Here is a 9764-nt window from a genome sequence, read left to right as displayed (position 1 = left end):
GACAATGACTGGTCTAATCACTTGACAAGGGATAAAGACAAGTTTGTCATCTACTCATTAAACAAGAAGATCATATGAAATATGGGGACAACAATGAAGGCATTCTTGGGAATCAAGAAAATCTTAGAGTAAAGAAAAAGTGTTATGGTGAAAACCTATCAAAGTGATTGATATTCTTATGGTTCAGAAGTATACAGCTTACTCAGATTCTTGACAAGTAAAAAATTCATGATCTATGTAAAGTAAGTTGTATATGTTCATCCTATGCTTGTCTCATATGACCAAATGAACTTCTAAAATGTTTTTCTCTTGGTTAACCTTGTTGAGATTGTCTTTTTGCAAAGGTATGAATGAATTACATTATACATTTCCCATCACTTAGAAAGATTATTTGCTTTGAAAAAAACTTACTTGTTGTCACAGTAAAACAACCGATTGTTTTACCTCTGACACCTAAGAAATTAAGCTGGTTTGAATACTTACTCATGGTTCCAACTATTTCTTTTATTTCAAAACCTATTATGGGTCAAATATGCATTAAATGTGCCTTTGAATCAGATCATAATGGAATATATTTTGGTCATAAAGGAATGTATTCTATGGTTTCCTTGGAAATTTAAGTGCTTTTTATGGATGGTCAAATCTAAATAAAGGGGCCTTAAATACTATATATGTTTGAGTCTGACACATTGTAGATTCCCACTGTAACAAATATTTTTTTTTCTTCAGAAAAACAACCCACTAAATGCCAAAGCATCTTGATTGCTTTTTCTGCTTATATATATGTGTTATTTCAACTAAATATTTCACTTAAACAACCCATTGTTTCTCTGCTACCTTACTTGAAACTTGTTGTGTTCCTCAAAAGTCATCTCTGCATCACGACCTTAACACCTCCCTCATAAAAAAGGATGAAAACACGTGTTGTAAAAAGAGGAGGACACCTAGAGAACTAGTTTTCAGGTGATGATGAGAAGAGTGATAAGTTCTTGCATGAATCAAGTAGGAAAACCATCAATAATCCTAAGTTGATATCCAGTTAAAGGAACAACAGCTGAAAAGGTTTTTGGAAATGTCAAGAAACACATATCCTGATCTTGTGAAGGTGATGTCAGGAAACACATATCCTGATTTGTGTGGATTGCTATCACAAGGTTGAAGTATGTTGGGCTGAGATCAACAAAGGAAACATTGGTGTAGTGGAGGAATTCAACAAGATGTAGTATTATAGGAGTTGCCTCAGGAATCCTCATTCTAAAGTGAAGGGTTTTTATATGGGAGGTTTGAAGTTGAATGAAAGACTCATTGCTTTCATAGTATTTTGGAAGTTGACTCCAAGGGGGAGCAATCATTCGGTCCTTACTGAAGAGGATCTTGTTCTCATATACTGCATTATGAAGAAGATCAAGGTTAATTGGATTCATATCTTCAAAGAACACATGCAAAAGTCAATGAGGTTAAGTGACTACCACTTTCCCTATGTTGTTCTTATTTCAAATTTTCTACAATACTTTGAAATTGACCTTGAAGAAGAATTATCTTAGGTGGTGAAGCCATCTCATGAAGTTAATAATGGATCTCTTAGTAAGATGGGATTCATTAAGGTTGGTGGCAAATGGGTAAGTAAAGATGGTGAACAAGGGGGTTCTTCTAGTGGAAACCAAGCTGAAGCCGACGAGGATAGTCAAGTTACTCCTAATACTGGGAATGACGGAGTAGATGAACATCAAAATGGACAGGGAGATCAAGGCAATGATGTTACTGGTAAAGCCTATGGTGTTGGTCCAAGCATTGGAAATATGGATGATCATATTGCTTCCATGTCACCTTTTGAGAGATTGATGATTAATCGCATAGATAGCATGGCCTATAATCAAAGGAATAATTATGAGTTTTATGCTGCAAGGTTCCAAATCTGGATAAACAGATTGAAGTTGTACAAAACCAGCTATTCGAGCTCCAATACGGCGAAGATTGAAAAATTTCATGCATCAGTTTATACTTCTGCTTATGCTTGTTGAACTATCTTTCTTAAAATTTTGCTTTTATCCTTTCTCTTATTCTATTTATGAAGACAAATAGGGGGAGAATTGGAGGTTTACATGTTGTAATTTTGATACTCTATCGTGTGTTTTTAATATGCTTTGAATTGTTGGTGCCATAAGCTCTAATTCACCATGATTCTATTGCCACACACTGGTTTTGGCACTGCTTCTATGGTTCTCTGCATACACATGTGTAGATCTGTGTGTGCCTTCTCAAATTTGGTTTATCCTGCTGCTATGTATGCTTTGTATATGCATGAATTCTGTTTTGTAGGACCTATCAAATTCAAACACTACAACAAGTAAATTTGGGATTTGTCTTCATCAAATAGGGGAAGATTGTTGAACAAGGTGCTTTGATGTCTCCAAATCAAAGAGGAATACTTGAAGACCTTGTTGCTGGTTGTGTGTGTGTCTAGTAGTCTTTGAATTGTTAATTCACCCCTTAAGATGATCCAAGGTTAATTGAATCTTAATATTTTTTAAGAGAACGAGTTTTCTAAAGAGTGTGAAATTTCAACCTGTTGAAATGTCGATTCAATTAGTGGCTTTTAAAATGAGTTTGAAAAGCTTGGCTTTGTTTTGACTTTGCTGTCAAACTGATTCAACTAGTTGTTTCGATAATTCAACTGGTTGTTTTTCTGAAAACCTTAACAGAATTTTGTTAAGTTGGTTAAATAGATTTTTTAATGATCCTAACTGCTTTTGGTTCTTGAATTAACTGCTTTGACCATTTGATTGAAGTGTAAAAAAGTTGTTTTACGCTCTTATGCATTAACTAAGTAAGAGAGATCAATCGAATACAATTTTCAAGATTTTAAAGAGCTTTTGGATCATCTCAAGTGTGGAATATGATTGGGTTTTGTAATTCTGAACTTTAATATTTGATTTACACAGGTGTATTATATTCCCTTCTTCCTTGAACATTGTATCTCTGTGTGTTGTTGTGTGGTGCAATTTCAGAAGGTGGTTCAGGAAATTGTGGTGTTTGCTAAAAGTGGTGTGTTTTCTTAAGGGGTTCAAGATCATCACTTTTAGTGTGTGGTTTGTAATATAGGTTTGATTACATAATGAACTCTTAATGGTTAGCTGAGGACTGGATGTAGCTTTTGGTTAATAATGAACCAGTATAAACATCTTGTGTGAATATCTGTATCCTTACACTCTTTAAACTGCTTTAGCTTTGATTTTCTATACTGCTAGTATAAACAACCGTTTTTTTCGTAAAGACAACTGGTTGATTTTCTGGAATCAAACTAAAAACAAATTTCTTTTTGGCTAAACAGATTTCAGTTGATTAATTTGTCATTGCTTTTCACTTTACCTTCAATCTTTGAAACAATTCACCCCTTCTCGTTTAAGGTCTCTAATTCTAACAATAATGTGGTGCAGGTTGGTAGCTGTAGGAGAAGGAGAAAGATAATGAGAACATAATAATGTTATTAATAAAAATAAACATTAAAAGTTAAAATAATAATTTAGGAAATTAAGTTATAAAATAATAAAAATAAATATAACTGTTTATAATAATAATAAAAAATATATGAATAATAATAATAATTAATTGAAGAATTTATTTATTTCTAATTTTATTTAAATATTACATTAAATAATTTAAAATTTTTATTTCTTTAGAATTTTTAATAATTTAGGAATTTAATTTATTTTAAATTTTTATTCAAATAAGACATTAAATAATTTTAAAATTTGTATTTATTTAAGATTTTGAATAACTTAAATATTTTATTTATTTTATATTTTTATTTAAGTGAGACATTAAATAATTTATGATTTGTATTTATTTAAGATTTTGAATAACTTAAAAATTTTATATATTTAAGATTTTTAATAATTTAGAATTATTTTTTATTTCAGATTTTTATTTAAAGAAAATATTAAACAATTTATGATTTATATTTATTTAAGATTTTGAATAATTTAAAATTTTTATTGACTTTATATATTTATTTAAGTAAAACATTAAATAATTTAAATTTATTGTTTATTTAGAATTTTAATAATTTAGTAAATTTATTTATGTAAAAGATGTGTGAAAATTTGTAAAATATTTGTACATAAATTTTAATTTGTCTATAAATAAAATAAAATAATTATATTTTATTTTAATTTAATTTTAACAAGATAAATTTTTAATCTTACAATTTTATCTATCTAAAAAAATTATTTATCAGTCACACCTATCACTTCATTTACACATTTTCATATATTTTTTCTTTTATTTTTATATATAAAACAATTTTACTTTTACCTAATTCACCTAATTTCATCTCAAATTTAACGTAAAGCTTAATCATAAAAAAAAGGCTAGAAATAAATAAGTGACCCTTTGTGTATTTTTTTAAAGGGAAATGGAGGGAAATGTGGTCCCTTCCCACTTCAGTTCTTCCACATTTCCGTACAAACTTCCTTAGACTGTTCACACCACTCCCAACGCAAATTTGCTTCAAACAATAATGAAAAATATTTAGGTTAGATTACTTGTTTTAATTTTTTAAAACTAATTTTATGATATATGTGGAAAGTATAAGGGATTAAAATAATACATTTTTCTATAAAAATATATGTTTAAAAATATTTTTATATATTACACTTAAAAGTAATATATATATATATATATATATATATATATATCAAAATGCGAGTAGAAAATTATCTATAAAATTTACGAGAAATGTATATTCCAGGAAAACTTAATAAAAGGTGATATATAATTTTTACTACAAATTTAGATTGATGCTTGATTTAAGTTATTTTTAAAAGACTTAATTTTATTACTAATTACTGGTTTTAGTGTTTTTATGGACATAATTATCTCATTTTTATGGTATATTTATTATATATTAAAAACAAATTGATTCCTTCCTCAATATTCTTTTGATTGCTAGGCATATAATAATTCTTTAATTTAGATTGCGTGTATTTTTTTTCTTAATATTTTAATCTAACCGAGTCTCATTTTCAAATTGAGCAAATTTTAATTTGATTATTAATAGCTTTTTATTTAAAACCCTTAAATTTTGGTTTTCTATTAACATAAATGGAATCGATTAAATTACCTTGTCCTCAAAACTTATCACTCAAAATATCAATCTTCGCTCTAAATAAAAATTAAATCTCAAAATTTCAATTGTTTAAATCCAATCATCATCAACCCGACAAAAAAAAGAGTCCGATATATCATCTAATAAAATCTTTCAAACTTTAACAAGTTTTACTCAATTTCTTATTTCTAAATCTTTTAAATTGAAAAAAAAAATACTAAACTCGATACATATAATCTTTATTTATGTTATTATATTGAAATTGATTTTTTAAAATTCATATAATTAGAAATAATTTATACTACCTTACTAAATTAAACATGCAAACAATTAAAGCAAGATAATCCAAGAGTATAAACTCCGAGATTTCTCCTTTGAACTCTGAACTGTCAACCAACACAACTCAAGCATCCCCCACTCGCCAAAGAACAGCGCGTGCCCTCACTCTCCGCCACGATCCCTGTCTCCATCCACTCCCTTATCAGCACATTCAAATTCGTTTGTTCATCAAACCACTCTTATCTCCCTCGGTCATTCAAACACAACACAACACAACACATAGTCACAAACACACTCAACACTCCACACTCCACACTCAAATCTTGCCTCAAAACTCTCTTGTTCTCTTCCCCCACTCGCTCATTTCCTTGTCATTTTCCCCCCTCTTCCCCCTTTTTTCTCCTACCATCCTCTAAACAGTTCACTTACGCACGCAGAGAGAGAAAGTTCAGAGCTTTTGCATAGAATCACCACCCCATTATCCTGCATTTCCCATTTTATGCGTTGATTCCATCTGGGTCTCTCTCAAACCGCTCTTTGATGATGGACACCGCTTCATCCCCTTTGTCTCTCCAAAGCCAAAAGACAAGCTTCCAGGACTTGCCAGAAGCTTCCCCCAAGCCTTACAAGAAGGGCTTTGTGGCCACCCTAATGGGAGGAGTCTCTACTACTCCTTCCTTCAAAGAAGATAACTACTTTGTCTCCCTCCTCAGGTCCTCAGAGAAGAAAGCGCTTCAGGAGCTGAAGGACAAGCTCAAAGCGTCCTTTGATGACTCTCCCTCTGATGCCTCCATGTGGGGCATTCCCCTCCTTGGAGGTGATGACAAAGCTGATGTTATTCTCCTGAAGTTTCTTAGAGCAAGGGACTTCAGGGTTGGTGATGCCCTACACATGCTTCTAAGGTGTCTTGCTTGGAGGAAGGAGTTTGGTGCCGACACCATTTTGGAAGAGGATTTGGGGTTCAAGGAGCTTGAAGGAGTGATAGCATATATGCAAGGGTATGACAAAGAGGGGCACCCTGTGTGCTACAATGCGTATGGGGTGTTTAAGGACAAGGAAATGTATGAGAGGGTCTTTGGTGACGACGAGAAGCTGAAAAAATTCCTCAGGTGGAGGGTTCAAGTCCTTGAGAGAGGCATCAAGGTTCTTCATTTCAAGCCTGGTGGGGTCAATTCTCTCATTCAGGTCACAGACCTCAAGGACATGCCCAAGAGAGAGCTTAGGGTGGCTTCCAACCACATTCTCTCCTTGTTCCAAGACAACTACCCGGAAATGGTGGCTCGCAAGGTTTATGTGGTTTTGTTGTTTTCTTCAAATTAGGAACAAGTTGAAGTTTGTTGTTTTGGTTGCTCTCAATTAATGCCATGGCATTTATGTGACCGCGACACAATTTTTCACCTTTTTTTTGATAAATATATTTCTTTTCTCATTTCCTTGGTTTGGCTTTTGGGGATTCAGGTTTTCATCAACGTGCCGTGGTACTTCAGCATGCTGTATTCAATGTTCAGTCCGTTTCTGACTCAGAGAACTAAGAGCAAGTTTGTGATCTCCAAGGAAGGAAATGCTGCAGAGACACTCTACAAGTGAGTTTATTGGTTCCATTTGGATGAATTGCTTTTCTGTCTTTTTTCCCCTGGTTAAATGTTCTGCAATTCAAAAGCCTACTAGTTTAAAGCATTTTGGCTCCGCTCATATGTTTTTAATCTATATTAAGATTTAAAAATGCTTCTGAGATATTGTCTGCTTTCTAGTTTCTATTATTCTTAGGTTTTGTTCATTAACATTATTATTACTCAAGTTGTCTTTCTTCGGCTTTCATTTTGTGGTAACGAATATAATTCCAACTTTCCTTTTATTTCCATTTTGGGTTTGCTTTCTGAAGGGATTTGTTTTCTTGTGTTCAGATTTATTAGGCCTGAGGATATTCCTGTTCAGTATGGAGGACTGAATCGGCCCAGTGATTTGCCGAATGGTCCCCCAAAACCTGCATCTGAGTTCACAATCAAAGGAGGGGAGAAAGTGAACATACAAATTGAAGGAATTGAGGTGATGATTCACCCACTGCTTTTGGTGCATGTTTCCATCAGCTTTTTAAAGAAACAATAACTTGTCTTTGCTTGTTTGAACATTTTTTTTAAAAAAATAAGGTTTCATTTCACACGCATTCAAAATCACTATTTAAATATGAAAATTTATTGACTTGTATGATAACTATCTTTCATTCTACTCTCATTTCTGATTGCTTGAAAAGGCCATACAAATTAAACTCAATAATGTGTCTAACTAACACACTATTCTCTTAAGATTATGATTAGTCTTCTTGTCATGCAAATAAATGGGTTCCTTTTTAGATATAATAATCTATCTTTTTGGATTTTCTGTATTTTAAATTTTGCTTAATGGTTTTGGTGCCATTGGAAGACTAGTTGGTAATTTAGTTCTTGTTGGGTGAATTAGGCTGGTGCAACAATCACATGGGACATTGTAGTGGGAGGATGGGACTTGGAATACAGTGCTGAATTTGTGCCAAATGCTGAAGGAAGCTACACCATAGCAGTTGAAAAGGCAAGGAAGATGGGAGCCTCAGAAGAAGCAATCCACAACTCATTCACATCAAAAGAATCTGGAAAGATGGTACTCTCAGTTGATAACACTGCCTCAAGGAGGAAAAAGGTTGCTGCTTATCGCTATGTTGTCCGCAAAAGCAGCACCATTTAAGAAGGCCATTAAATAGTTTTTAGGAGCTTTTATTAATATTTTGCATGTGATGTTACTTTTTCTACCTTTTTTTGATTAATTTTTAGAGGGTCTCATTTATGCTTCTGAACTCTTTAAAGCCTGTTCCACAGGTATTAACTAGTAGTGGTACTAATGTGATGTAAAAAGGAGAAAAAACAATGGTGGTGGTAGTATATGGCTTGGTATAGGAGGAAAAGCAAGTTAAGTTTGCTTATATAGCATACCAAATTACTGTTTGTTGCCCTTTAGATGGTGGTGACTCTTGCAAGTGTGAGTGTGTGACCATTGATTGTATTGTCCTTTGAGACACGTGGCTATTGTGTATGTTGCAGTCTAGAGGCATCATCATTTTGTGCAGGAGCAATCTATGGTTTATGAATTGAGGTTTCTGTTTTTGTTAAGGGTTTGATAGGTTGAACGAAAGTGCTTGAGACGTGTCCACGTAAATGAATGGGAAAATTCTGTGGGTGGATATTGACAGGACCATGTATTGTAAGAGGGTGTTTGGTTTGGTTACTTTGTATAGGTTGTATTATAATCAACGTATGGACCAAGAGGGTAACCAGAGTTCCAAAGCAAGAAGTTGGAAGATGTCACAGGCAGTGTCTGATAACGTGTTCAGAGGGTTAAAATTAGGTAGTGAAGCCTCTTTCATTGATTTATAATGTTCCAAGAGTGATGTCAATTCTGGTTTGGTGAACCATCTCACCTTTGGTTTTTAAATTGCTTCTCTTTCTACCCTCCTTTACCTTTTATGTATGAATATCGATTTTCTATCCCCAGTCTAAGGTTTTTACTACTTACTAGCAAAGTTTATATTAGTATTTGGTAATTTGTCTTTTATAGTGCTGCCTTTGGTTGGGTGGGAGATAAAGCAATGTACTTATTATGGGTTACTTTAACTTTAAGGTTTTTAACAAATGAGTTAAGATGTGTTAAATAAAGGTTTAAAGTGGCCTCATAAATTTTGGACATGGGCTTAGAATTAAAAAGACTACTAACTCATTTGTCTATTATCTTCCAAGTTTTATCAAAAAATATAAAAGTCTTACCTAAATTAGGTTGACTCAAAATTAATCAAATTGTCCAATTTTACTTTTAGTTTTGGTTTGTATCAAATTCTTTCAATGGATAGTAATTTGATTTTTTTTTTCTTTTGAACAATGTATTTAATTTCAAAACTGAATAGAGGGCACAAGAGAGTAAATACCAATATATATATATTGGAGTGAAGCATTTGTTATTTTGCTATTGGACTATTACAGAATGTCCTCTCATGATAGGCTGCATTGAATGCATTTTACTGTGACAATTGGACACCACCCTTAGTTCAAACCAGCATTGGAAGCATTAACAAATGGGAAAAGGAACCTGTCATATGAAAAATTGTCATTCAATGCATCTGCTAACAAGTGCTGCAGAATTCTTCAGTAGCAATGAAAGGTATCACATATTTTCTCCAGAATAGAAGACTAATAATACATTGTTCTGAACGATTTCCCTTGTGCAGATGCAGAATGCACAATTCTCAGTCTTTCAAGGGTCATTACTTATATTTTATTTTGGTTGAATTTTGTTGCCAACCACTGAGAAAATTTTACTTGCTGCTGGCCCTTTACAATGGACCACGGTTCTGAAC

The 9764-nt window shown here is 32.7% G+C and overlaps 1 protein-coding gene across 1 annotated transcript; it reads left to right on the top strand.

Moving 5' to 3' along the window:
- The first annotated feature begins 5444 nt into the window (after positions 1 to 5444).
- LOC137818609 (patellin-6) lies at positions 5445 to 8526 on the top strand. The gene is made up of 4 exons (XM_068622134.2): positions 5445 to 6673; positions 6845 to 6969; positions 7291 to 7432; positions 7844 to 8526. The coding sequence occupies exons 1-4, from the start codon at positions 5927 to 5929 to the stop codon at positions 8102 to 8104; spliced, it is 1275 nt and encodes a 424-aa protein (XP_068478235.1). The 5' UTR covers positions 5445 to 5926; the 3' UTR covers positions 8105 to 8526.
- Positions 8527 to 9764: the final 1238 nt, after the last annotated feature.

Source organism: Phaseolus vulgaris, chromosome 10 (assembly GCF_051622355.1).
Source record: "Phaseolus vulgaris cultivar YP4 chromosome 10, ASM5162235v1, whole genome shotgun sequence".
In the NCBI taxonomy this organism is placed as follows: Eukaryota; Viridiplantae; Streptophyta; class Magnoliopsida; order Fabales; family Fabaceae; genus Phaseolus; species Phaseolus vulgaris.
This window is presented reverse-complemented; position numbering and strand designations above follow the sequence as displayed.

What these genes read in the sequence shown, in the direction of transcription:
- LOC137818609 (XM_068622134.2), top strand. Translation starts at nt 5,927, where the DNA reads ATGATGGACACCGCTTCATCCCCTTTGTCTCTCCAAAGCCAAAAGACA. An exon ending in CGGAAATGGTGGCTCGCAAG is followed by an intron (nt 6,674 to 6,844) that starts GTTTATGTGGTT and finishes TTGGGGATTCAG; the next exon opens with GTTTTCATCAACGTGCCGTG. An exon ending in GCTGCAGAGACACTCTACAA is followed by an intron (nt 6,970 to 7,290) that starts GTGAGTTTATTG and finishes TCTTGTGTTCAG; the next exon opens with ATTTATTAGGCCTGAGGATA.